This window comes from Diospyros lotus, chromosome 15 (genome assembly GCF_014633365.1).
Source record: "Diospyros lotus cultivar Yz01 chromosome 15, ASM1463336v1, whole genome shotgun sequence".
NCBI lineage: Eukaryota > Viridiplantae > Streptophyta > Magnoliopsida > Ericales > Ebenaceae > Diospyros > Diospyros lotus.
The window spans coordinates 26,353,628-26,381,282 of NC_068352.1; the positions used below are offsets into that span (position 1 = coordinate 26,353,628).

At 37.9% G+C, this 27,655-nt stretch overlaps 4 protein-coding genes across 4 annotated transcripts in view; all 4 read left to right on the forward strand.

Moving 5' to 3' along the window:
- The first annotated feature begins 741 nt into the window (after positions 1-741).
- On the forward strand, positions 742-7,735 carry LOC127791841 (G-type lectin S-receptor-like serine/threonine-protein kinase At4g27290). Its single transcript, XM_052321978.1, has 7 exons — positions 742-2,031; positions 2,216-2,368; positions 2,530-2,702; positions 3,046-3,256; positions 6,429-6,666; positions 6,748-6,898; positions 7,268-7,735. Exons 1-7 carry the CDS (start codon positions 768-770, stop codon positions 7,574-7,576), a joined length of 2,499 nt encoding a protein of 832 aa, XP_052177938.1. The 5' UTR covers positions 742-767; the 3' UTR covers positions 7,577-7,735.
- LOC127791840 (G-type lectin S-receptor-like serine/threonine-protein kinase SD1-1) overlaps positions 2,314-27,655 on the forward strand; it is an 88,940-nt gene continuing 63,598 nt past the window's right edge. Inside the window, exon 1 of the mRNA XM_052321976.1 lies at positions 2,314-2,368. The gene's annotated coding sequence lies outside the window, so the exon portion shown is untranslated. The remainder of the gene's footprint in view (positions 2,369-27,655) is intronic.
- On the forward strand, positions 14,216-16,877 carry LOC127791845 (pentatricopeptide repeat-containing protein At3g29230-like). The gene is made up of 2 exons (XM_052321982.1): positions 14,216-14,729; positions 15,585-16,877. Exons 1-2 carry the CDS (start codon positions 14,232-14,234, stop codon positions 16,680-16,682), a joined length of 1,596 nt encoding a protein of 531 aa, XP_052177942.1. The 5' UTR covers positions 14,216-14,231; the 3' UTR covers positions 16,683-16,877.
- LOC127791676 (G-type lectin S-receptor-like serine/threonine-protein kinase At4g27290) lies at positions 18,782-20,033 on the forward strand. Its single transcript, XM_052321655.1, has 2 exons — positions 18,782-18,845; positions 18,952-20,033. The coding sequence occupies exons 1-2, from the start codon at positions 18,782-18,784 to the stop codon at positions 19,827-19,829; spliced, it is 942 nt and encodes a 313-aa protein (XP_052177615.1). The 3' UTR covers positions 19,830-20,033.

Genomic DNA, 27,655 nt, shown 5'->3' on the forward strand with positions numbered 1-27,655 from the left:
TTATCTATATATCAATTAACAAACACTGTCTAAAAGTGTTCCATATTGTAGGCTACTCACTTTGATAGGGTTGGAAAGGTTTATATGTAGCCTTATCATTATTATTATCTATTATTTTTAGTTTCTTTAAAGGAATTATTTTCACAAATTAATTCTTATACTTCTAATTAGAAAGAAGGAATTTTACTATTGTCAATAACTCTGTTCTCAAGTGACTAATACACTTGTGAAGGGATTATAACCTCATTGCACATAAGTTCTTTTTTATAAAATTATATAAGGGCATTTAGGTGCACGAGCCATTTGACTTTGCAAGCGTCACTTCTATAGTCAACATCACCCTGTTTGCAAAGAAATTGTTTCCACAACTCAACTGCTTTTTTAATTACAAAGAAGCAATTTTACATTGCTACCAGAACTTAGTTCTCTTTCCATAAAGTTATTGTGCTTCATTTTTCAATCGAACTTTTTATGAACTTTCTTCCTCCTTGAACAAGTTACATGAGGTGTGAAAACTACTAATTACTTGCTTTACTGATAGGGATCTCAAGTTGAATTAGTCATCGACCGATAGGTACGTTTTGTGGATTGTTCCAACTCCCTGCTCTTCATGTCACCAACTGAAAGATAGCTTTGCCTAACAGTCAAACATAAAAATGAAAAATGGAGGGGGCACTTGGCAAATATTGGTCTAGTGTACAATCATTTGGCTTCAATGGGTAGTTGGAGAATAAATTCATGCCAAGAGGGGAAGATCAAGGGTAACCATGAAAGTCTTTGGCATCCTCTGTTTCTTCTACTCTTGTCTATCCATCATAATAATTTGCCAAGCAGATGATACAATAACTAAAACCCAGTTCCTTGCAGATGGTGAGACCATAGTGTCATCAAATGGAACCTTTGAACTGGGGTTCTTCAGTCCTGGCAATTCCAGGAAGCGGTATGTGGGAATGTGGTACAAGGAAATGTCTACTACCGTAGTATGGGTTGCCAACAGAGAAACGCCACTTGCAGATACATCTGGTGTCTTAAAGGTCATTGATTCAGGAATTCTAGTCCTTGTCAATGGTTCGAGTAGCATCATATGGTCCACAAATGCATCAATCTCTGCACAGAATCCAGTCGCTCAGCTTCTGGAATCAGGAAACCTGGTTGTGAAAGATGTTAATGGTAGCAATTCAGAGCAGATCCTATGGCAGAGTTTTGACTATCCGGGTGACACCCTTTTGGCGGGGATGAAGCTTGGGAAGAACTGGTTGACTGGCAAAGAGTGGAATCTCTCATCCTGGAGGAGCACAGATGATCCAGCACCAGGTGATTATACTTATAGCCTGGATATCCATGGCTACCCACAATTTTTTTTGTACAAGGGTTCCACCAAGGTGTTCTGTTCGGGGCCTTGGAATGGGGTCCGGTTCGGGGGACCACACTTAAGACCAAATTCAATTTACAAGTATGGGGTGGTATTTGAAAAGGACGAGATCTATTACAGATATGATCTCCTTGACAGCTCTGTTGTTTCAAGGTTTATCTTGGCTCCTAATGGCATTGGACAGCGCTGGACATGGGTTAATAAAACCATTGGTTGGGTTCTTTATCTGACAGCGCCAACAGATAACTGCGACGATTATGGACTATGTGGTCCATATGGTACCTGTAATGTTGACAAATCCCCTGTTTGTGACTGTTTGAGTAAATTTGTTCCGAAAAACCCCAGAGATTGGAATATGACAGATTGGTCTGGTGGGTGTGTTCGGAGAACAGAACTTGATTGCAGGAAAGGAGATGGATTTGTGAAATATAATGGCCTCAAAGCGCCAGACGCAGCGAATTCTTGGGTTGATAAGAGCATGACACTTGAGCAATGCAGAGAGGCATGCTTGAAAAACTGTTCTTGTATGGCTTATTCAAATTTAGACATAAGAAATAGTGGAAGTGGCTGCTTGTTTTGGTTTGGTGACCTGGTTAACTTCAGAGATTTTGGCGAAAATGGATTCGATATATACATAAGGATGTCTTCCTCTGACTTAGGTAAGATCTCATTTATAACACATAGATAGCAATTCTACATTATGACTGAAAATTTTGACTGCTAATTCACTCTAGTGAAGAAAGAGGAAAGAAAAAATAACCATTTTGTATTAATGGTAGTACCTTCGTATCAAATTAACCTTCTTTTTTGGGTTGAGTAATTGACCATTTTATTTTTATGGAGGTTCCACAGTTCATCGAGTTGCCCACCATAGAAAGACAAGAGTGGTAATTGCAGTGAGCTTGGCAATATTTTCTGGGAGTCTACTGCTGGGTCTGGCCCTTATATATTATATCCTGCAAAAAAAGAAGCGAAATCCAAGCCAAGAAAGAGAAGGTAAGGCAAATGACTCATCCCATGTCTCAATAAAGAAGGTACAAAAACCAGAAGCAACCATGTCTGTTAACAATGTCTTCTAGTATGTAATGATGTTGGAAAAGCCTCATCTGAATCAACCACTCCCCCCCCCCCCCCCCCCTCTCCCAACTGCCCCCAAGATCTCCCTATTGCAGGACATTCGGTACACAGTTCTGAACAACGGTGTGATAGCAAAAGCCATAATGAAGATCTAGAGTTGCCATTGTTCGACTTTGCTACAATAGCTCACTCTACTGACAACTTTTCACAGAATAACAAGCTTGGAGAGGGTGGATTTGGATCCGTTTACAAGGTATTATTGCAGTTAAATTTCTTCAGTATTTTGTTAGAATCCTTCTAACGCATACCAACCAGCTTGCTGCTCTTTTAGACCTTCCAAAGAGACTAAATTACATTGGCACTGGCTCCTTAATACTTCATGCTTTGTTGGTCATGTTGAATCATGAATACATTGCCAGATTCGAGTATTTGCATTGGTTACCATCCTTGCATTGACTTAGGAGTCACATGCATGCTGCCTTGACCTTGAAGAAACGTGTCGCTGAAGCATTCATAACGGATCTCAAAGCTGAATCTTTCTAGTAGTCTGCTGGATGAAGAAACAAAATATAACAAGAACTGTGTTATATCTTCAGGGCATGCTGGAAGAGGGGCAAGAAATAGCTGTTAAGCGGCTGTCAGAGCATTCGAGGCAAGGGCTTGATGAGTTCAAGAATGAAGTCATTTGCATCGCCAAACTTCAGCACCGAAATCTCGTGAAGCTTCTGGGATGCTGCATTGAAGGAGAAGAAAAGATGTTGATCTATGAATACATGCCCAACAAAAGCCTCGACTACTTCATTTTTGGTATGGCGCCCTCTTTAAGCTATAATACGATTGCAGAACTAGTGCACTATTCTACCAAAGTCCATTGGTGGCACAATGGACGGAAAATTGGTGGCACTATTCTAACAAGTGTTGGTATTTTATAAAGAAAGAAGAAAAGGGAAGCAACGTACTAGAATAGATTGGGAGAAGGGATGGAGTTGATTTTTTTTATTGAGCATTGATATTACTTATTTATACAGTAAAAGATCAATAAATTTGTAGAATAATCTGCTAACAAATTAGAAATATATTTTCTATAAAATAGTATAAATAATAAGTCTTAGTCTAACTGATATTTGACTTATTCAAGCTAGAATTAGCAGTATCTTAAGTCATAATTCAACACTCCTCCTTAACTTTGAGGTTGTAAATGTAAATTTTTAATTTTAGCATGTCTTGAATATAGGCATGTGGGCATTTTATGATTTATGATTATGAGGCATAGGTATGGTTATGGGAAATAGGTATTTTTTGGTGCATAGTGTAATAACCCGTCAGTGGGTCTAGACGTTATTAGTAATTTATTTTGGATATTTGAATTTTTGTCTCAATTAATTGTGGAAATAATTAATATGTTGATAAAAGGCAATTAATTAACATAATAATTGTATGGGATGATAAATGTAAATGAAAGTAAAATTTGTAAGCTCTCATAAATGGAGTTTAAAATGTGTGGAAGAGTCCAAAGTTATGGGCTAAATGGGCTTGGGCCCAATATGAGTGGATTTTTTTTATTTGGGCTTAGGCCATGTATAATAATGTGATATTGAATTAAATAAATGGAAAAGAAATGAAAAGAAGATGAGAAATGATTATAAAGGGCTTGGATATTTCAAGAGTGTGTGTGTGTGTGTGTAATGGATGGCATAATTGAAAATTTCCAAAGGATGGGGTGGTTGGAGTGGGACAATAGCCCATCTCCCCCTATTCCTTCTTACTTCCCAATCATTTCTTCTTCTTCTTCTTCTTCTCTCTCTCCATTCTCTCTTTCTCTCCCTCTTGTGCATCTCTTCTTCTTCCTCTTCTTTTTTCTTCTTCAATTCTCTTCATTTATTGCTCTTGGTTGGAGTTCAAATGAAGATTTACAGGTTTTGGAGTGTTTTTCATCTTCTTGGAGTTGCACCATTTAAGGCAAGTTCTTCTTGCACATTCTTTTATTTGGTTGTGCAAGATTTCCTTGACTCTCTCTCTCTCTCTCCATTTCATGTAAAATTTGATTTTCTTCATTTTGTTGAAATCTCTTTTGAAAAAATGGATTTTCTCCATTGGTTATAAGTATCGTATATTTATCTTGTAAATTGGACGGTCTTGTTGGTGTTTTGTTGGGGTTTGTTTACCCTATTTTTACTTCAAGAAATGACTTGGGTGGGTTAGAAAGCTAGTAGTGATTGTTTTGGGCTCATTTTGGGCTTTCTATGTGCGTTGAGTTGACTAATCTTGGGGTTTAGTCGACTCGGCAAAGGCCTATTTTCTCAGATTTTGGTGCCAGCCCTTGGCCCAGTTGATTAATGAGTTTGATCAGTTGATTAAGCATTTCCTTAGTCGACTATTCTTTTTTTTTTTTTTCAACACTGCGCATGTTGTACTATTTTAACTATAACTTTTGATGTAAAAGTCGAAATTGAGATCCGTTTAAAGAGTCACAAACTAAACTTCGAGAGCTTCGAGTTGATATATAATATAATATATTTTGGTTATGATTTGAATTGGTCAAGACTTTCCTCATTCTAAGTTAAGCATGATTGTTGATCTAAGTTGCTATTAATTGCTTCATTTAGCATCACTAAATCCTTCAAAATGCTAGGATGTGATTGAAGATATGCATATGTGTATGCATGGGTTCATGAGTGAATATGTTATTGAAATGTTTAAATGTGCATAATGTGTACATTTCTATAATGGAGCATGTATGTTATACTTATGTGAAATCCCATGAGCATTGCACGGCATTATGATTTGCGCCCATATTACTATTATTTTGGCGCGGCGGCTATGTTCTGCAGATGGGAAAAGAAAAGGATATCCTATGGAGCGTCTGACGCAAGTAAGGTGGCCATTAACCTAGTAGGCGATACTTATGCCAATGAGTGGCAAGTTGATTTATATATATATATATGTATGCATTCACGCATGTGAATGGAGCGTTGAGAGCCGTGGTGATCCATGAATATTGAAGGTCGTGTGAGCTAATGCGGTGTATAGAGGTCTATGTTCTTATTGGAAATGAAATGTTACATAAATCCATGATGATGATGGTATGGAATAGTATTAATAATGAGAATTGAATGATGGATTAAATTGTATCCAGGAATGGGCCTAACACATAAGCATGGATATGATTTTGCATAGAGTTAAAATAACTCCTCCTCCGGCGTGCATGCGAGTCAACATTGCCAACATATATTGACCACGAGTCCATTTCTTCCTTCTCAGTCTGGGTAGCAGACCCAGCAGAAGAATCTTCAACAGCACCCCTTTCCTTTTCAACTTTGGCCTGCATTTTGTGAAGGGCACTAGCTTCCTCTTCTATCTCCTTGAGTCTCTTCTTCATCTCCTCCAAGTCCTTAGCATTAGGGTCTTCTTCTTCCTCAACCCTAGACATGTCAACATCAGCATCCATCTCTGCTTTCATTTTTGAAGGTTGTGTTGTAGGTTATATTTGGTTTCTCTCAACTCACAAGTCCCTCAAAAAAATATGCTTTAATACCATTTGTTGGTATTTTATGAAGAAAGAAAAAAAGGGAAGAAACGTACAAGAATAGATTGGGAGAAGGGATGAAGCTGATTATTTTATTGAGCATTGATATTATTTATTTATATAGTAAAAGATCAACAAATCTGCACAATAATCTACTAACAAATTAGAAAATATTTTCCTACGAAATAGCATAAATAACAAGTCATGGTCTAACTGATATTTGATTTATTCAAACTAGAATTACCAGTATCTTAAGTCATAATTCAACAGCAAGCAATCTTTCTTTCTGTTTCCATGTTTAATCTATCTTGTTCCATACTTATAAGAGAATGGGATCAATATGGTGTTCCTGTTCCAAAAAATTTATGACTTTTTTAGGAAGGAATAGACAAATAGTGTGAGATTCAAGCATTCAATCACTAGAAATTGACTAACTTAACAAAACTTGGCCAGATGAAACTCGAAGAACATTATTGGATTGGCCCAAGGGCTTTCACATTATAAATGGCATTGCCCGAGGGCTTCTTTACCTCCATCAAGACTCCAGACTAAGAATTATCCATAGAGATCTCAAGGCTAGCAATATTCTGCTAGATATTGACATGAACCCAAAAATATCAGACTTTGGAATGGCAAGAAGTTTTGGAGGAAATGAGACCCAAGCAAATACAAAACGAGTGGTTGGAACATAGTAAGAAGCTCTATAACATGTTTCATCTAATCCTCATGCACACTCTTTCCTTGTCTAATTCCTCGTCTCGCTCTCTTGCAGTGGTTATATGTCTCCGGAATATGCAATAGATGGACTTTTTTCAGTTAAATCAGATGTGTTTAGCTTTGGTGTTTTGGTGTTGGAGATAGTGAGCGGGAAGAGAAACAGAGGTTTCTACCATCTAGATCACGACCATAATCTTCTTGGTCATGTAAGTGACACCTCTACTGGTTCCTGCTTTTATCTCTCTTTTTTTTTTGGAAAAGTAAAAAGGAGAAGTCAGAATTCCAGGAGACACCTATGTCCAAAAGAAACGGGCACAATTCCTCATTGCACCCATGAGGTCAGGCTCGGTGGAACCAATTCCTATTAGCCCCTTCACCATTTAACCTGGATAAACTCATGGCAAATAATTAACTAGGAACCAAGGGCAGAGAGGTTGCTGAGAAAGGGACTCGAACTTGATACTTTTCTCATAGCACTTCAACTCTCGTGCTACTTAAACTACCACCCTAGTCGTAGTACCCTCCTACCTATTTGTTCAAAGTTAGTTCTGTTACTAGTGAAGTGAATCTTTCAGGCATGGAAACTTTACAAAGACGGCAGATCAATGGAACTGATGGATGAGTCTCTGGGAGATTCATGCCACTTATCAGAGGTGCTGCGATCAATCCATGTGGGTCTTTTGTGTGTGCAGCAAGGTCTAGAAGACAGGCCAAGCATGGCATCAGTGGTTCTGATGCTGGGTGGTGAAGGTGCACTGGCTGAGCCTAAGCAGCCTGGCTTTTTTACTGAAAGAAGCAGCAAGGTTAGAACTGGTGCTTCATTAAGCACAGGGGCCACAAATTCAGCCAATCAACTCACCATCACTCGGTTAGATGGTAGATAGAAAAGAATGCACAGAATTCATGTTGCCTACTGTTTGTGGCTTGTTTTGCCTGTTGTAGAGCTCACATATGCTCGGTTTAATGTTATTCTTTTTGGCTAAATAGAGCAAGTATAAATATTTTGAGTTCAATTAATTGCAAATACTATTTGTTATGTTAGAAAAGTTAATAGCATATATATATATGTGTGTGTGTGTGTGTGTGAATGTATGTTTGAAACACTTACATATAATTTCTTTTGAGACATCCCAAATTTCTTAACTCGTTTTATTTAAGGTTTAGAGTTTAGAAATGAGATAAAAGTTAGCTTCATTTTAACTCCTCAAACAAAATTATTTGTGAAAAATATGAAGATAGAAGGGGTTGTTGCTTAAATTTTTGGCAAAGTACTCCAATTGTGTCTTAGACTTTGTCTAGGACTAGGAGGAAGTAATTAATGGAATAAAATGAAACGTAAAATATTTTTGTTTTGGAAAGTAATGAAGAATTATTTCTTTTTATATAAGGGAACAATAAAAATGAATAAGATTGAAAGATTTTAAATAGCTAATGATCATTATATTAAAGATAAATTGTGAATAAATTAAAGACAGATTTTAAATAATTAGAAGTTATTAAGATTAAATGTTATGAAGATAGATAAAATACAAAATGAGATGAGAATGGATGAAAAGGTGTTTTCACGTCCTTTCATTTTTTGGCCACATAATAAACTGTTTTGTCTATTTATGTTCCATTCATTCTAAGGTAAGCATTTTCCTTTGGGTTTTGCTTAATAGAGATTTAAGAATGAAATGAAATGTAAATTTTTTTGTTTAAGAAATAAAAAATAATACAAAAATTTTCTTCCTTTCTGAAAAGCAATAAAAATGAATAGAAAGATATTAGATAATAAATGAAAATATAAAATTAATTTTCCATCGACTCTCCCCCAATTTTTATTATCGAATCACTTAATTTGGAGTCAATGTTTATTAGTAATCATCTGAATAAAATAAAGAGTATATTGCAAAGAACACCCTTGAGCTTTGATGAAATTGCACAAAATCCCCTAACGTTTAGGAAATAGCAAAAACTACCCTCTGTTAGTCTACCGTTATGTTGGATCCCGAAATGACAAATTTTTCCTTTTAATTAAAAAATAGTATTATAAGAATTTAAGTGTGGGGTGAAATGACTAAATTAGCCCTCCGCTTAATGTTATTTCTTCCTGCTTATTCCATGCCATTACATGGACCTAAGTTTAGCTAGAAATGAAACAACAAGCTTAATTCAAAAAATCAAATGAGGAAAGGAAGAAAGATTCGAGAAGATATAGGAGAATTAAAGATGCGGGCAAACATTAATAGTAAAAAAATCAAACAAGAATGATTGCCATCGACATTAAAAGAAAAGAAAATCAAGGACAACAAAAGGTATGTCTCTTGATCTAACTTATTCACTTTGTATGTATTTGTGTTCTGGCTTTCATCGAAAATTCTCTGTCTTTTATTTAGAGGCATGTCTCTTTCCCTCACTCATTCAGTTTCTATGTTTTTCGCTTTCATAAAAGGTCCCCCCCTCTCTCTCTCACACACACGCGTGCGCGCACACATACTCTTTTACTATCTATGTATCTTCTTTATCAAAAATGTGTAACACACACACACACACACTCTTTTACTATCTATGTATCTTCTTTATCAAAAATGTGTTATAGACTCTTTTACTATCTATATATCTTCTTTATCAAAAATGTGTTATAGACTCTTTTACTATCTATATATCTTCTTTATCAAAAATGTGTTATAGACATTTGTAAGGCAAATGTCATTGTTGAACCTTCTCCAAAAGTAAGATACCTTTAATTTTGAAATGTTGATTGTTCAAAACCTTGTTGAAATTTTTTGAACGGAACCCTAATTTTTCAAAATCACTTGATTTTGAAAAAGCCCTAATTGAGACAATAATTTTTCAAAAACCGTAATTTTTCAAAACCTCATGATTTTAAAAAAAAAAAAACCTAATTCTTTAATTGAGAAGTTAAACGATTGTTTAAAAACCCAACTTGTTCAAAACTATTTGGAACCATAATTGTTCAAAACTCATGATTTTCAAAAAGCCCTAATTGTTCAAGTGAGAAATTAAATAATTGTTCAAAACCTCCTAATTTTTAAAAAGTCATAATTGTTCAATTGAGAAATTAAGCAATTGTCCAAAAACCGTAGTTATTCAAAACCTCTTGATTTGCAAAAAGCCCAAAATTGTTCAATTGCAAAAATTGAACCAATTGAACAATTGCTCAAAACCCTAATTGAAACCCTAATTGTTCAAAACCCCCTTGATTTTCAAAACTCCTAGAAATTGAACAATTGGAATAATTAGAATATCTAGTTATCTTACTCTCAAATAGTAAATTGCATTTCAAATTTAGAACATACAATATTGAATTCAACTTTAAACAAGAAAATTTCATATCACCATGTCCTGCTGCCTTGCACATTAACCCATCTGCCACCATGATCCCAATATTCTTCTTACAAGATTTATTATTGATAAGCCCTATTATAGAACCCATCATGTGATCGGACGCACCCATGTCCATAATCCAAGCATCGTGTGTACTTTTATACAGTGGTCTAAAACGTGGCCAAGGTGATCGTCGCAATTAAGCCCTAGTCGGCACCCCTAGGCATCGAGCCCAATTAATCGGGTCCCTAGGTGGCGCATGGGTTGAGCGCAGCCTGGGCCGCCTACACCTTGGGTGGTGCGCGGCTTGGACCGATATCTTTCAGTTAAGTTTCCTCTTCTCTCTTTCTTTCGTCGTTACTCTCTCAATCTCTCATCGTTTTTCCCTTCTCTCTTGTCGCTACTTTCCCCAATTAGAACGTCCCCCAGTTTTCCTTTAACCTGCTTGAAATGCTATCTTCCACCTCCTAGACCGCCTCTAGCATGCCCTAAAAAAATACTTTTCTCTTGAGCATGTCCCGAGTTAGTGACATAGGGAAGTTGAAAATGTCACTTCCCATTTTCAATTCTATATACTCATACGAAGCTCTGAAGGCTAAGATCATATAGGCAATAGTCCAAAGCATTGATGAAAGCAACTCACTCGACGAGCTGGACTGCGTTTCTAAATGGCTGTCAAGCATCACCTTAGTAAATGATCTTGTCTTAATATCGGCGCGAGGCCGTGAATCCTAAGAGAGTCGTTTTGTCAATCAAGGCAGATGGACGTGAGAGTGCCATTAGTCTTACCTTTTACTTAATAGTCAAAGCAAAGACTAGGGGGCTATTGTTGTGCCATAGAATTCTTGAGCGTCCACCTAGGGGTATTTTTGTCAATAAGCCCAAGACGAGCAAATCCCAAAAGTGGTACTGAGTCAGGACACGTTTCCCAAGAAGAAACTGCGAGTAAATAGCCAAAGGACCATTGATAATGGCAAAATGGTGAATAAGCAAGGCTTGAGGGGCAAAATGGTCCAAGGCAAGTGGGGTATAAAAGGTAAAGTCAAATGGTCAAAGCAGATAGGCGTACACGTGTAAAAAGGACCAGCAGCTCTCTGCCATTTTCTCTTCAAGAGAGATTTTGCCTCTCGGAAAGGCTTCTGTTGAATTATCATCCAAATTCCAAGAACATTCATATCAAATCACTAAGAATAAAATAAACAATAAGTGGAAGCATACCTGTATCCATTGTTATGATTAATCAAACGGGTCTTTTGATCTTCCAATTATTCGTAGTTTCTATAAAATTTCTCTATTAATGGGGATACAGAGAGAAAAAACCTTACTATCAATTGGGGACCATAACCTTTATATATAACTGCTAAAAGTAGTTAACAATTTTTAATATTTTTAAATTGGCCCCTCATCAATTTAGAAATATAACTTATGTCTCTACACATTAATTCCATGATAGTTTAAAACCCAATAGCCCAAAAATTAAACTTTATAGATCACTTTTGATTGGCTAAACTTTAAGATAGCATTACACATTTAAAAATACATTTGTGGCCCTATATGCTGAATCATTTATTTTTAACAATCTCCCAGTGAGCCACATATGTAACCTTACAAATGTGCACAATCTTATGAGCTCCAAAATTGTGCTATTACCATTAAGGGTATTTCCGAATAATCTCGTCCATTAATCATACTGATATTGGATCAAGGTAGTCTTCGTCACATTTAGCATGACTAAAATCCATCAATTGTCACATATACCAATACAACCAAATGACATAGATCAATCATGGATGTGTAGCATGGAAATTATATGTGATATAATCCAAACATGTCTATTTCCAATTGGTCCTACCTTATTCCTCAGTGAGATCGATACAACATAATATATTAGAGTGAAATGAACTGAATATTTCATTTTTGTACAAAAAATATCCAAGTACAAGAATGACTTCAAAAACAAACATAAAACAACTAGAATACAAACTCCCACTAAAACATGATATCCTCACACAATACAACACCCATATGAACAATGTGCTCATGAAAGACCTTAGGTAGTAATCTCTTGGTAAGCGAATCCGCAATCATAGAGTTTGTCCTAATGTGTTCTATGAAAATCTGTTCACTTTACACTCTTTCCTTCACAACTAGGAACTTTATGTCAATATGCTTAGACTTAGATGAGCTCATGTTGTTATTGGAATATAGAACTGCTGATTTATTGTCACAATATAACTTAAGTGGTCTTTCTATACCATCCAAAATGCATAGCCTAGTGACAAAATTTCGCAACCATATTCCGTGGTTTGATGCCTCATAACATGCCAAGAATTCTACTTCCATTGTGAAAGATGTTATGAGTGTCTGTTTGGCACTCCTCCAAGAAATGGCTTCTCCAATTAGCAAATAAATGTATCCTGAAGTGGATCTCCTACTATCTTGGCATCCAGTATAATCGGAGTCAGAATACCCTATGATCTCTAACTGATCCGACCTCCTATATGTGAGCATGTAATCTTTTGTTCTCTGCAAGTATCTTATAACCTGTTTTGCTGTTTTCCAATGATCCATGCCAGGGTTGTTTAAATATTTGCCTAACATTCCAACAATGAATGCTATATTCGGACGTGTACAAACTTGAGCATATATTAGACTCCCGACAGTTGACGCATAAGGAATCTTTTGCATTTCTTTAACTTCAAGGTCATTCTTAAGGCACTGAATAAGACTAAATTTGTCTCTCTTAGCGACAAGGGTGTCACCTGGCTTACAATTCTGCATGCCAAATCTTTTAAGCATCTTATTGATATAGCTCTTTTGTGATAATCCAACAGCTTCTTCTCTCGGTAATTACTCTCGGTGAAAGCGGCGAAGATCTTAGAGAAAGCCTCCTCTTGGAAACCTTTTCTCGGAGAGGAGTATTAGCTTTCGACGGTGTCGTGTCTCTTAGCAGCTTTAGTCCCTTTGGCAGTCTCATCTCGAAGAGGAAAATCAGCTCTCGACGGTCGCTGCAACTCTCTCAGGGGCCATGTTTCCTCTCGAAGAGGACATCGCCTCTCGGCAGCAACTCCCCCCCAACGTTTCCTCCTTCTCAAAATGTGAGTAAATCCCCCCGGAGAGGATAATCTCGCTCGGCAGTGGTCGACTTCTCTCAGAAAGCCACATTTTGGTGGTGCTCGATTTCTCCCGAGATGGTCTCTCAGCGAGCCTCTTCCGGGAAGACCAACTTCCAGCCGCCTCTCCCTCTATTTCTCTCTGCGTGTAATATATGAGTCTATACATATATGTATGTACATAACCCACTTATGAGAGTAATAGCCAGATAGATGGACCCATAGGTTGTGATATGGTGCAATAGCATGCCATTCTCTTATGATGTACCCTCAGGTCCCTATATCATAATATGTTCACACGACATAATATATATAATGTTTATATGATATCACACGTGATATGCCTATAAGATGTAATGTAATATATTTACATCCATGGAGTGCGATGTGTCCCCTAAGGGAACAGTAGTCGAGTGAGCATCACTTCGAGGCATCTCCCACTAAGCCTGGAGCTGCGTCCCGGCAGGTCCCTTAGGGATTGAGACCCTTCTTCGGCAACCCACCTTCTCCCGGAGGGCTTCCTAGGTTGACTGGCCCACAGGGAAGGGATTCCTCTTAAGCCCATTCAAGTGCTACTGACATGTAGGTCCATCCCAGTACCCTGCAATCATACAGTGATCAACCTTCTTTGACCAGGTAAGGTATGGTTACCTTATGTTTAATAATAGTGTTGTTTCTTTACTTATTGCATCGTTTTCTTACATGTACTGACTTAAGCATCAGACGCCATACGCGGGTGAGAAATTCTCGCGTGCCTTCTAACCTATTCTGGTGAGCGCAGTTACACCCCGAATGCTGGAGAGGCCACTGTCGGGGGCCAGAGTTACCCAACGCCCATCTCCACTAGCAAACTCCTGCCAACTGTCCACCTCACTCTATCTCGACTCCAGCTATCTCTCACTACAAATTTCAATTGTTGCGTTTTCACAACACTTACATTAATTCAATTGACCATAAGCAGATTTTCAGGTTTAGCATTCACATTAAACACTCTTACACTCTCTCCTTAGATCCTTAAATATTGTTGGTTTACCATTAAACAAAATTAAACTTACACATTGCGACAAGTTTTAGATTTAGGATTCACATTCACTTGATGTTAAGCGTCTCTGACATCACGTACGCCGGCCATATGTTCACTCGAATTGCCCAACCAAACACCTTCATCTGGAACACAATGGTTAGAGGCTATGTGTCGATCTCAAACCCAAAAATGGCTTTGCATTTTTATGCAAAAATGAGGAGGAACGGCCTTCTGGGGGACGGCTATACGTACCCATTTGTGCTGAAGGCGTGTGGAATGCTGGGCGGGTACTGGGAGGGAAGAGAAATTCATGGGGAGGTTGTGAAGGCTGGGTTGGTTGGAGATGTGTTTGTGAGGAATGGTTTGATTGGTTTGTATTGTAAGGAAGAGGAGATGGGTTGTGCTCGGCGGCTGTTTGATGGTTTTCCTGGGAGAAATTTGGTGTCTTGGAATTTGATGTTGGGTGGATACGTGGGCAGTGGGGATGCGAGGGAAGCGGAGAAAGTGTTTGATGAAATGCCTGACAGAGACGCGGTCTCTTATTCCATTATGATTGATGGGTATGGCAAGGTCTGAGGCAATAAAAAAAGTCCACTAGTTATGGAGATTTTCTTTTGTTTTGGCACCATTTGGCAAGGGTGAGAGTTGTTGAGGAAGTTTAATTGGTATCATCTTAAAAAAAAAATGAACGTACTTCATAAAAGTGTTTCTGAAATTGATTTTGAGAACTTTATCTTTTTTTTCTTTAAAAAATACAACCCATCTTAGAGAAAGAGTTGAGTTGAAGCATATTTACTTATGTCTTAAGGGGGGAAAAATGGATTCATGGAAGACTCAGGGATTTTAGGGAAGTGTCACCTCATCCATCCTTTTGAACCGTGGTTCGGTCACCGTCACTGATTGCATCTTAGGTCTCTTTTCCGTTCAATTTACTCAAAAAGAATTATTAAGAATGATTACACATATAAAATGGTATTCTTTTTAGACTTTTGTTTAATTTTTTTTTTTATGTTTAAAACACAAAAATCAAAAACCATAAACTAGGATTGGAAAGACCAATTATAATTTCATAACGGTTATTATCATTAGCTTATTGAGTTTTAAAGAAGCAACTTATGTAAAAAGACTATTCGTGTACAGGTGGTGTCCTGTTATGAAAATAGGACTTTGGTCTTAACCAAGTGTGGTCTCTCTCTCTCTCTCCCTCCCTCCTTGATTATTCCCCTCGACACAATCTTTTCTGTGAACTCTTGCTATTTGTTGGGAAGATGATATTGCTTTAGAGTCTTTGTAGAAATATCTCATCTCATATCAAATGATATGCTAGTAGTTCTGCAATTGGTTTATTTCAATCTATAGAAAAAATTTTACCGGTGTGTCGTTAGTTTAGTTGTTTTGACGTATGTTTTTTTGCTTTGTTCACAGAAATTTGGTGATGTTATTCGTGCTCGTGAGCTCTTTGACTCCATGCCCATCAAGGATTTAATTTCTTGGAATTCTATGATTGATTCTTACGCAAAGGCTGGAGATATGGCGGCAGCTCAGCAATTATTTACAGAAATGGAAGAGAAAAATGTGATTTCTTGGAGCATTATGATTGACTGCTATGCTCAGCATGGAAATCCCAAAGAAGCCTTGATTCTGTTCAGGCAGATGCTTTGTCAAGGCATTAAACCTGACAAAGTATCCATTGTTGGTGCATTATTGGCTTGTGCACAATTAGGTGCACTTGATCAAGGAAGATGGATACATATGCACATGAAGAAGAAGGAAATTATGTTGGACATTGTTGTTCAAACCGCTTTAGTTGACATGTATATGAAATGCGGAAGTGTGAATGAGGCTTCGTCCATCTTCAATGGCATGTCGGAAAGAAATATTGTTACTTGGAATGTGATGATTGCTGGACTTGGTTTGAATGGTTTTCCAGAGGCGGCTTTGGAATGCTTCAGTCAAATGGAGATGGAAAGAATTGAAATGGATGATTTGATTTTTCTGAGTGTTCTTGCTGCATGTTCTCATGCAGGTTTAGTAACTGAAGGCCTTGCTGTCTTTGACAGGATGAGAATTCATGGTATTAGGCCTAAGCTCGAGCACTATGGTTGCTTGATCGATCTCCTTGGCCGCGCAGGACAACTAAATCTAGCTCAAATGGTTATCAACTCAGTCCCTGTGAAACACAATGCGGCCCTTTGGGGATCTCTTCTTCTAGCATGTCGAACCCACAAAAGCGTGGCACTTGCAGAACTAGTGGTGGAGAAACTTGTGGAGCTCCTAGCTGATGACTCCGGGGCTTATGTTCTCATGTCAAACATTTATGCTGAAGCTGGAATATGGGAGGGTGTGTCCAGGATAAGAAAACTGATGAGGGGCAGAAATTTGAAGAAGGAAGCTGGAAGGAGCCTAATAGAGGTAGATGGCAGCCTTGTTGAGTTTGTTAGTGGTGAAAAGTCCCATATTCAAAGGGAGGAAGTGGAGAGAGTCATTTGGAGCTTAATGAAGATGGTGATGCCTTCAGAATAGGCTATGAGAAAAGGGGATTGAGTTGGTTACATACTTGCCTGTTCTAGCCTAAAGTTGATTTGAAGATACGGCAGCTCTAACACTTGGAATGGTGCTGGTGACTGGAAGTCTAATCAGGGCATTTACAGTTTCAGTTGTCATGATCAGAAGCTTGCATATTATTGTTCTGCATCTTCTGTTTGTGGGTAGATATCATTGAGCAAGAAGTATCTGTTTTCTCTCTTTTTATGAAATTATAGGTGAGATTTTTCAATATTTGAAACCCCCCTTTCAAACAAATTTGGGAACACATAAAACTGTGACCAAAATATTTTTCCTTCTAAAACTCTATAATTTAATCTTGTTTTTAATATTTAAAAATAATTATATTAGTCAGTGATAAATATATCATATTTTGAAATATTTTATAAAGTAATACAATTATTTTAGAACTAAAAATAATGTGTAATAAACGCCCATTGTCTCCAAAAACAAAATACATTTACTACATGTTATGACAATAGTTAGTATTAATATAATAATGTATTTAATGCTCCTTAACAATAACTTGAACCATTAACAAATGTCATTATTTTATCTTAAATTAAGACCAAGCAAAGAGATTTGAAGCCAAATGAATTTACTGGAATTTGGTGCTGGCTTTCTTGTACAATCACTTTATGCCCTTCCTGTTCTTGGAATTGTTAAGGTTTAGAACTTTTAGCCATATTTCTTCTTTCTCTGTTTCTTCATTCTTTTACAATCTTCTTTCTTTAATTCTTCTGCATCTGAGTTATTATAATAAGGTTTTTACTTTCTATCGAATCAGTATGAGAAAATTTCTAGTCATTTTAGAGAGAAACAAGAGTTTGGCTAGGACGGCGCCTGTTTGTGGCGTAATGATCCTGGCGGCAAAAGTTTGAAAACAACATAGCTTATTTTATTACCTCACGCAATTGGTTTACACTGATTTTTCAAAGGATAGGGCTGCTATTATATATATACACAAGTTGTTGCATGACATTATCGCTTTCTGTTCATGATTGTAGCAGCTAATTAATAGAAGATTTGCATCTGCCGCCAACAAATCAAGCATGAGGATATATACATATATGGAAACCACAAAGGCGGCATTTGTTAAAAAGTAAAATAAAGAAATAAAGTTATATTAATATAAGATTTGAAATATTTTTTAGAATAAAATATAAAATGATTAAGATAAAGTTAGAAAATATTTAAAAAAATTTATTTTGTTAAATTTTTTAAAATACACTGAAGGATACATGTTATTTTTTTTTATTTGTAAGGAGTAAGATAAATTTATCTGAAGGGAGAGAGATAAATTTATTTAAAAAAAATCCAGATAAAATGTCACGTAACTTCTTTTTCAATGATTATCGAATAAATTCAACACATACAATGAAAAGTACTTTTATTTGAAACACATTTTATATTTCACTTTTTTTAATCTATATCTTGATTAACAAACATTACCTAAAATGTTCTGTGCAATAGACTACTCACTTTGATAGGGTTGGAAAGGTATAAATGTAACCTTATCATTATTATTATTTATTATTTTTAGTTTCTTTAAAGGAATTGTTTTCACAAATTTTACTATTGTTTTTAACACTGTTCTCAAGTGAAATACACTTGTGAAGGGATTATAACCTCATTGTACATAAGTTCTTTTTCATAAAATTATATAAGGGCATTTAGGTGCACGAGGCATTTGACTTTGCAAGCGTCATTTCTACAGTCAACCTCACCCTGTTTGCAAAGTTGTTTCCATAACTCAACTGTTTTTTTAATTACAAAGAAGCAATTTTACATTGCTACCAAAACTTGGTTCTCTTTCCATAAAGTTATTGTGCTTCATTTTTCAATGGAACTTTTTATGAACTTTCTTCCGCCTTGAACAAGTTACTTGAGGTGTGAAAATTACTAATTACTTGCTTTACTGATAGGGACCTCAAGTTGAATTAGTCATCGACCGATAGGTACGTTTTGTGGATTGTTCCAACTCCCTGCTCTTCAAGTCGCCAACTGAAAGATACCTTTGCCTAACAGTCAAACATAAGAATTAAAAATGGAAGGGGCACTTGGCTAATATTGGTCTAATGTACAATCTGGCTTCAATGGGTAGTTGGAGACTAAATTCATGCCAAGAAGGGAAGATCAAGGGTAACCATGAAAGTCTTTGGAATCCTCTGTTTCTTGTACTCTTGTCTATCTATCATAATAATCTGCCAAGCAGATGATACGATAACTAAAACCCAGTTCCTTGCAGATGGAGAGACCATAGTGTCATCAAATGGAACCTTTGAACTGGGGTTCTTCAGTCCTGGCAATTCCAAGAAGCGGTATGTGGGAATGTGGTACAAGGAAATGTCTACTACCGTGGTATGGGTTGCCAACAGAGAAACGCCACTTGCAGATACATCTGGTGTCTTAAAGGTCATTGATCCAGGAATTCTAGTCCTTGTCAATGGTTCAAGTAGCATCATATGGTCCACAAATGCATCAATCTCTGCACAGAATCCAGTCGCTCAGCTTCTGGAATCAGGAAACCTGGTTGTGAAAGATGTTAATGGTAGCAATTCAGAGCAGATCCTATGGCAGAGTTTTGACTATCCGGGTGATACCCTTTTGGCGGGGATGAAGCTTCGGAAGAACTGGGTGACAGGCAAACAGTGGTATCTCTCATCCTGGAGGAGCACAGATGATCCAGCACCAGGTGATTATACTTATAGCCTGGATATCAATGGCTACCCACAAATTTTTTTGTACGAGGGTTCCACCAAGGTGTTCTGTTCGGAGCCTTGGAATGGAGTCCGGTTCAGTGGACCACACTTAAGACCAAATTCAATTTATAAGTATGGGGTGGTATTTGAAAAGGATGAGATCTATTACAGATATGATCTCCTTGACAGCTCTGTTGTTTCAAGGTTTATCTTGGCTCCTAATGGCATTGGACAGCGCTGGACATGGGTTAATAAAACCATTGGTTGGGTTCTTTATCTGACAGTGACAACAGATAACTGCGACGATTATGGACTATGTGGTTCATATGGTACCTGTAATGTTAACAAATCCCCTGTTTGTGGCTGTTTGAGTAAATTTGTTTCGAAAAACCCCAGAGATTGTGTTGAAGTCAGATTTTTCTAGATACTCCTAAGTTAGATTAGAATATTTGTAATGATATTTGGCTATAGAGGGTTAGTAAAAGGAATGGATCTCCTTGTTTTATAGAAATTTTTTTGTAAGGGTTGTTAAATGGAAAGTTGTAATAGGTATGGCCCCTCCTTAAATCATGGGATTATGTCTTTTGCGTATATATATCAGCAAGTATCAATGAGTCATTATTAAGTTCTGGAACGTAGGAAAGTGTGCTCCTTCCTTTCTATGCTACAATTCTAAAACTAACAAATGGTATTAGAGCTATCTTCTTGAGGGATCTGTGAGAAAAATTCTGAGAGTGTTTGTGAGGTGAGAGATTAAACACTTGAGAGAGTGAGATGGCTTCCAACAATTTCCTAGGGACGGGTCCTCCAATGTTTATAGGAGAAAATTATCACATATGGGTGATAAAGATTAAGGCATACCTTAAGGCTTTGAATCTGTGGGATGCAGTGGAAGTAGGAGCAGATCCTTCGCCTTTGCCGCCTAATCCAACAATGGCTCAGATTAAGAATCATGAAGAACAGAAATCTAAACAGCCAAAGGCTCTCACATGCATTCATTCAGCACTGTCAAATGTTATCTTCACCAGAATAATGACATGTGAAAGTCTTAAGGAAGCATGGGAAAAGCTAAGATCAGAATTTGAAGGAAGTGACAGGGTAAGGGCTGTTAAACTCCTAACTTTAAAACGTGAATTTGAAATGCTAAGGATGAAAGAAGGTGAAACGATGAAAGATTATTCTGCTAAGCTCATGGAGGTTGTAAATAAGATAAGGCTGTTTGGAGAGACCTATGAAGATAGTAAGGTGGTAGAAAAAATTCTTATCAGTCTACCATCAAGATTTGAGTCCAAGATTTCAGCCATTGAGGAATCTTATGATCTCAAGACTTTAACCATTACTGAGCTGATTAGTAAACTGTAAGCACAATAGCAGAGAACAAGTATAAGGGAGGAAGAAGTATCTGAAGGGGCATTTCAAGCCAGGCATAAAGGGAAATAGCATGTTAAAGATTCAAAACAGCCTGCATCAAACAAGTGAGGTAAAGGAAAAGGTACTATGGGTTCCAAGGAATTTGGAAAAAATGTCAAGTTTCCACCGTGCAACACTTGTCAAATGACCAATCATCTGGAGAAGGATTGTTGGTACAAAGGAAAACCTCAGATAGAATGCAGGTTTTGCAAAAAGCTTGGTCACATAGAAAGAAATTGTAGGGCTAAGCAAAGTCAATCTCAAGGTTAGTCCACACAAGAAGCAAATTTTATAGATGAGCAGGAGAATGAATCTGCTAGTTTGTTTATGGCTTTCCAAGAAACACAAAACTCCTATAAGCATACTTGGTTTATTGATAGTGGCTGCACTAGTCATATGTCCAAAGATGAGCAAATTTTTTCCAATTTAGATAGGTCTGTGAAGACAAGACTAAAGCTTGGAAATAGACAGGTGGTTCAAGCAAAAGGAAAGGGTTCAGTGGCAGTAAACACTAAGCAAGGTACTAAATACATTCATGATGTGCTATTTATACCTTGTTTAGCTCAGAATTTATTAAGTGTAGCTCAAATGCTTACAAATGGGTACTCATTATCATTTAAAGGGAAATTCTGTTATATTTATGATCCTCATGATTACTTGATTGCTAAAGTGATTATGGTTGATAAGGCCTTTCCTTTAAACTTGAATGTTGTTGGTGATAGTGCTAATTTTGCAAAGATGGATGAATCTGTGGTATGGCACAGAAGGTATGGGCATTTTAATTTGGCTGCTTTGAAATATATGCAAGCAAATGACTTAACCAGGGACCTACCTAAAATCCAAGTGACTAGTGATGTGTGTGGTTCTTGTCAATTTGGAAAAATGCATAGACAAACATTTCCTGCTAGTGTAACATGGAGAGTTAAGGAGAAATTAGAGTTGGTGCACACTGATGTTTGTGGACCAATGAGCACAGAATCATTAAGTCAAAACAAGTATTTTGTGCTCTTTATTGATGATTTCACTAGAATGACTTGGGTATATTTCTTGAGAAGCAAAGGGGATGTCTTTTCTGTGTTTAAGAAGTTCAAGACTATGGTTGAAACTCAAAGTGGATGCAAGTTGAAGACTTTGAGGTCTGATAATGGGAAGGAGTATACTTCTCATGAATTTGAGAGGTTTTGTGCAGATTTGGGAGTTAGTCATCAACTAACAGTGAGCTACTCACCACAGCAAAATGGAGTTTCAGAGAGGAAGAACAGAACTGTTGTGGAAATGGCAAGGTGCATGATGGTGGAAAAGAATTTGCCTTTGAATTTTTGGGCAGAGGCTATTCATACAACAATGTATTTGCTCAACAGGCTACCTACTAGGTCAGTGGATGGGAAGACTCCAGTGGAAGCTTGGTCAGGGTTAAAACCAACAACTAAAGACTTGAGGACATTTGGTTTAATTTGATATGTCCATGTGCCCTCTGCAAAGAGAAGCAAGCTAGATCAGAAGGCTGAAGTGGGAGTTTTCTTGGGCTATTCATCCATGTTAAAAGGCTACAGGATTTATAATATGCAAAGTCAAAAAGTTTATGTGAGCAGGGATGTGGTGATTGATGAGTCTTTACACTAGAATTGGGACAAAGGTCTTGCTGAAAAGGATAAAGTTTTCTTACAGAAAACTGAAGGGAAATCTGATTCACCACAACTTTCTATTTTGACTTTCAGAATGAATTCTGACACGGCTGTTGATTCCCCTCCTGACTCTCCTATTCTCAAGACAAAATCGTTGTCTAAGGTATATGAGAAATGCAATTATGCAGCCTTGGAGCCTTCCTCCTTTGCTGAAGCAGTAAAGTATGAAGAATAGAAATTGGCAATGCAGGAAGAGATTGATATGATAGAGAAAAATAATACTTGGCAGCTTGTGGACAGACCTGAAGCAAGAAATGTGATAGGGGTGAAGTGGATTTTCAGGACAAAGTTGAATCATGATGGCTCTATTTACAAGCACAAGGCTAGACTTGTTGTCAAGGGATATTCACAGTAAGCTGGTGTAGATTATGGTGACACGTTTGCACCAGTTGCAAGGCATGAAACTATAAGGTTGCTATTAGCTTTGGTTGCTAACTTGAAATGGGAAGTGTATCATTTGGATGTAAAGTCAGCATTCTTGAATGGTGAGCTGCAGGAGGAGTTATTTGTTGAGCAACCAGAAGGGTTTCACATTTCAGGGATGGAGAACAAGGTTTACAAGTTACAAAAGGCTTTGTATGGCCTAAAACAAGCTCCTAGAGCTTGGTACAGCAAAGTAGATTCACACCTGCTGCATTGTGGTTTCACAAGAAGTGAAAATGAAGCTACACTCTATGTTAAAAGGTTTAAAACTGGAGAATTGTTAATCTTATCTATCTATGTTGATGATATGTTAGTAACTGGAAGTAATTCAAGGCTGATTGCTGAATTCAAGAAGGAAATGGAAGCTGTATTCGAAATGTCAGACTTGGGGCTTATGACCTACTTTCTAGGGATGGAGATTAACCAATCATCAGCTGTCATCTTCATTTCCTAAAGAAAGTATGCACTTGATTTGTTGAAGAAGTTTAATATGGAAAGGTGTAAATCTGTTGCTACATCTCTGGCTCAAAATGGAAAGCTGTCAAAAGCAGAAAGGGGTGAAGATGTGGATCCTAGCCATTATAGAAGTTTGGTGGGAAGCCTCTTGTATTTAACTAGTTCAAGACCAGATATCATGTTTGCAGCAAGTGTGTTATCCAGGTATATGCAATCACCTGGTTAAGTTCATTTAGTGGCAGCTAAAAGAGTCCTAAGGTATGTCAAAGGAACTTATGATTCTGGAATTTAATATACAACAGCAGAAAATGGAAAGTTGCAAGGGTTTTCTGATAGTGGTTGGGCAAGATGCCTTGATGACATGAAAAGCACCACTGGTTATGTATTTTCTATGGGTTCAGGAGTTTTTTCATGGGTTTCAAGGAAGTAAAATGTTATTGCTCAGTCAACCGCAGAAGCAGAGTACATGGTTGTTACTGCTGTTGCTAACCAAGCCATTTGGTTAAGGAAGGTTTTAGCAGATTTGTTTCAAACTCAACATGAAGCTATTATCATCCAAGTTGACAATAAACCAGCCATTTCAATGACTAAAAATCCAGTGCAACATGGTCGTACAAAGCACATAAATGTCAGGTTTCATGCCATCAGGCAAGCTGAAAAAGAAAGTGAAGTGCAGCTGATTCATTGCAGCTTAGAAAACCAACTTGTAGACATTATGACTAAGTCACTTGCAGTTGGAAGGTTTGAATATTTAAGGGTCAAATTGGGAGTCTCCAAGAAAAATCATGAGGAGGAGTGTTGAAGTCAGATTTTTCTAGATACTCCTAAGTTATATTAGAATATTTGTAATGATATTTGGCTGTGGAGGGTTAGTAAAAGGAATGGATGTCCTTATTTTATGGAAAGTTTTTTGTAAGGGTTGTTAAAGGGAAAGTTGTAATAGGTATGGCCCCTCCTTAAATCATGGGATTATGTCTTTTGTGTATATATATCAGCAAGTATCAATGAGGCATTATTAAGTTCTGAAAATCAGGAAAGTGTGCTCCTTCCTTTCTATGCTATAATTCTAAAACTAAAGATTGGAACATGACAGATTGGTCTGGTGGCTATGTTCGGAGAACAGAATTGGATTGTAGCAAAAGAGATGGATTTGTGAAATATAATGGCCTCAAGGTGCCAAACGCAGCAAATTCTTGGGTTAATAAGAGCATAACACTTGAGCAATGCAAAAAGGCATGCTTGAAAAACTGTTCTTGTATGGATTATTCAAATTTAGACATAAGAAATGGAGGAAGTGGCTGCTTGATTTGGTTTGGTGACCTGGTTAACTTCAGAGATTTTGGCAAAAAAGGGGCAAGTATTGGCGGATTTCATTGTTGAGTTCACTGGGCCAATTGAAGACAAAGCTGAGAACTTAGAAAGACCATCTTGATAGCTATACGTGGACGGATCATCAAGCGAGTAGGGAGCTGGAGCTAGGGTCATGTTAATAAGTCCCGAGAGTCATAGGATCTTATGCACCTCGAGATTCAGTTTTCCAGCCACCAATAACAAAGCTGAGTACGAGGTTCTGTTGGCAGGATTTTGCTAGGCAAAAGAGGTACGAGCTGAGGCCCTGGTAGTTTTCAACGATTCTCAGCTGGTTGTAAATCAGATACGGGGAGAATATTAGGCCAGGGGAACGAAAATGGTGGCATAGCTGCAGAAGGTACGCAAGCTCCTAGCTACTTTAAAAAAATATGAGATACGCCAGATTTCCTATTCTCAGAACTCTCATGCCAATGCATTGGCCCGACTAGCAACTACCCGAGATGCGGAGTTCTTAGGAGCCATACCGGTAGAGTTCTTGGCTAACCCGAGCATAGAATAGCGAGCTGAAATGATATTGATTGATGTACCCCAAGACTCATGGATGAAACCCATACTGAATTATCTACAAAATGGGAAGTTGCCGAAAGACAAGTTGGACACACGCCGGTTGCAAGCTAGAGCAGCTCGCTATTGTATCCATGATGATAGACTATATAAGAGGGGGTTCTCAGCCCCGCTTCTGAGGTGCATCGATGGCACTGACTGTCAAATCGTGATGGAAGAGATTCATGCGGGCCACTGCGGTAATCATGCCGGGGCACTTTCATTGGCACAAAAGACACTTCGACAAGAGTTTTATTGGCCCACCATAAAACAAGATGTCGTAGATCTGGTCAAAAGATGCGATAAGTGCCAAAGATGTACCAAAGTCCCACGAGCTTCGCTGGCCTACTTACAAGAGATGAGCAGCCCATAGCCCTTTGCTCTCTAAGGCATGGATCTGATTGGGCCGCTTTCAACAACCTGCGGAGGGTGTAAGCACGCCATAGTGGTAGTTGATTACTTCACCAAGTGAGCAGAAGCTAAAGAGCTCGTGCAGATCTCCAGCTCGAAGGTACAATACTTTATATGGGATAATATTGTTTGCAGGTTCGGAGTCTCATGACAAATAATCACGGACAATGGAACCCAATTCACTAGCGAGCAGTTCATTCAATTATGCGAATCGCTGGGGATCCATAAGAGTTTCACGGCCATGGACCACCCCCAAGCTAATGGACAGGTCGAGGCTGTCAACAAAATAATCAAACAACTCCTAAAGAACAAGCTGGAGGCCAGAAATAGGGCTCGGGTGGACGAACTGCAAACGGTACTTTGGGCCTATCGAACTACAGCTCGGAGCACCACGGGGGAAACCCTATTCTCAATGGTGTATGGGTTCGAGGCTATGATCCCAGCAGAGGATGAGGTGACCAGCCATCAGAAGGCCACTTTCAATCCTAATGACAACGATGAACTGTTAGTTATGAGCCTAGACCTACTTAAGGAAGCGAGAGATACAACTTGCATAAGGGTCTCCATCTATCATCAAAAAGTGGCGTGGTATTACAACAGAAAGGTCTGGATCCGACAATACAATGTTGAGGACCTAGTATTGCGCCTAATACTGCCCGGAGCTCACAAAGTGAGTGATGGCACACTAGGCCCTAACTAGGAAGGACCCTTTATCATCAAGGAAAACTTGGGAAATTGAGCATGTCATTTGGAAAATATGGATGGAGCTATTCTCCCGCGAGCTTGGAATGCAAAGCACCTCCATCCTTACTTCCAATGAATGTAATTGTTCTGACCTATGCTCTAAATTTCTATTACAATTCATTTTCATAATTCTGATTGGGATTTATGAATTTTCATGCATTATACTTTATTCGATTGAATATCTCTAAAATGAGGGGTTCATAAACTATGGTTTGCAAGATGGGGCCCAATATTCAACTTAGCCACCGTGCTATGGTTTGCGGCTTAACTAAGCATTCATCTTGGTCCCCCCTCAAGTCGTGGTTTGAGAGCTGAGAACCATTCATCTTGACTTAAATGTCATGGTTTGGCACCTACTGAGCAACCACTTCCATTATATAAGCGAAGGGTTCACCAACTGGAGTCCTTTCATCTTGACTCAAGTCATGGTCTGTGACTTACCTAGGTGTTCCCTATCTGCTCATTTAAAACTTGTAAAAGCCATGGTATGTTAGCTGGGGTCCGCCTATCATCCCCCTGGACATATAACTTGGCAATACAAGTTGGAGTTTCACTAGCTGAGGTCCTTTCATCTTGGTTCAAGCCATGGTCTGCGACCTTCCTAGGTGTTCACTCCCGATTTGTTAAAATTACGAGGAGCCACAGTATGTTAGCTGAGGTTGCAATGCGATCTACCTGAACATATATCTTGGCGAATTTTCTATTATGACCTATATGTTATTCCGTTAGGAGATGTTAGCCGAGCTTCACCTTAATTTGCCAAAGTATGGTTGTTTGCGACCTACCGGACAAGCATCTTAATTGTCAATTATTATGTTCATCGATCACGAGCTGTTCAGCCGTGGCATATTAGTTGAGATCGCAAGATGATCTACCTAGACGTACATCTTGGAAAGGTTTTCAATATGATCCTATCAAGACGTGTTGTCTAAGGGTTGTCTCAATTTGCCTAAGTATGGCTGATCGCGCCTTATTGGACACGCAGTGATTGATGGTTATTACATCTATTATTGATGAACTATTTTAAGCTTGCTAAATTGAGAGCTAGGAATTCTCTAGGTCTATCGGGACTTAATATTCATTCTCAAGTTATATTCTTAAAGACTTCTCCCAAGTTATACTTTCAAGTTTATCCTAATATACAGAACCTTTCTGGAGCTCGTTTCAAGTTAAATCATGAAGATTGGTTCAAGTTGTATCGTGGAAG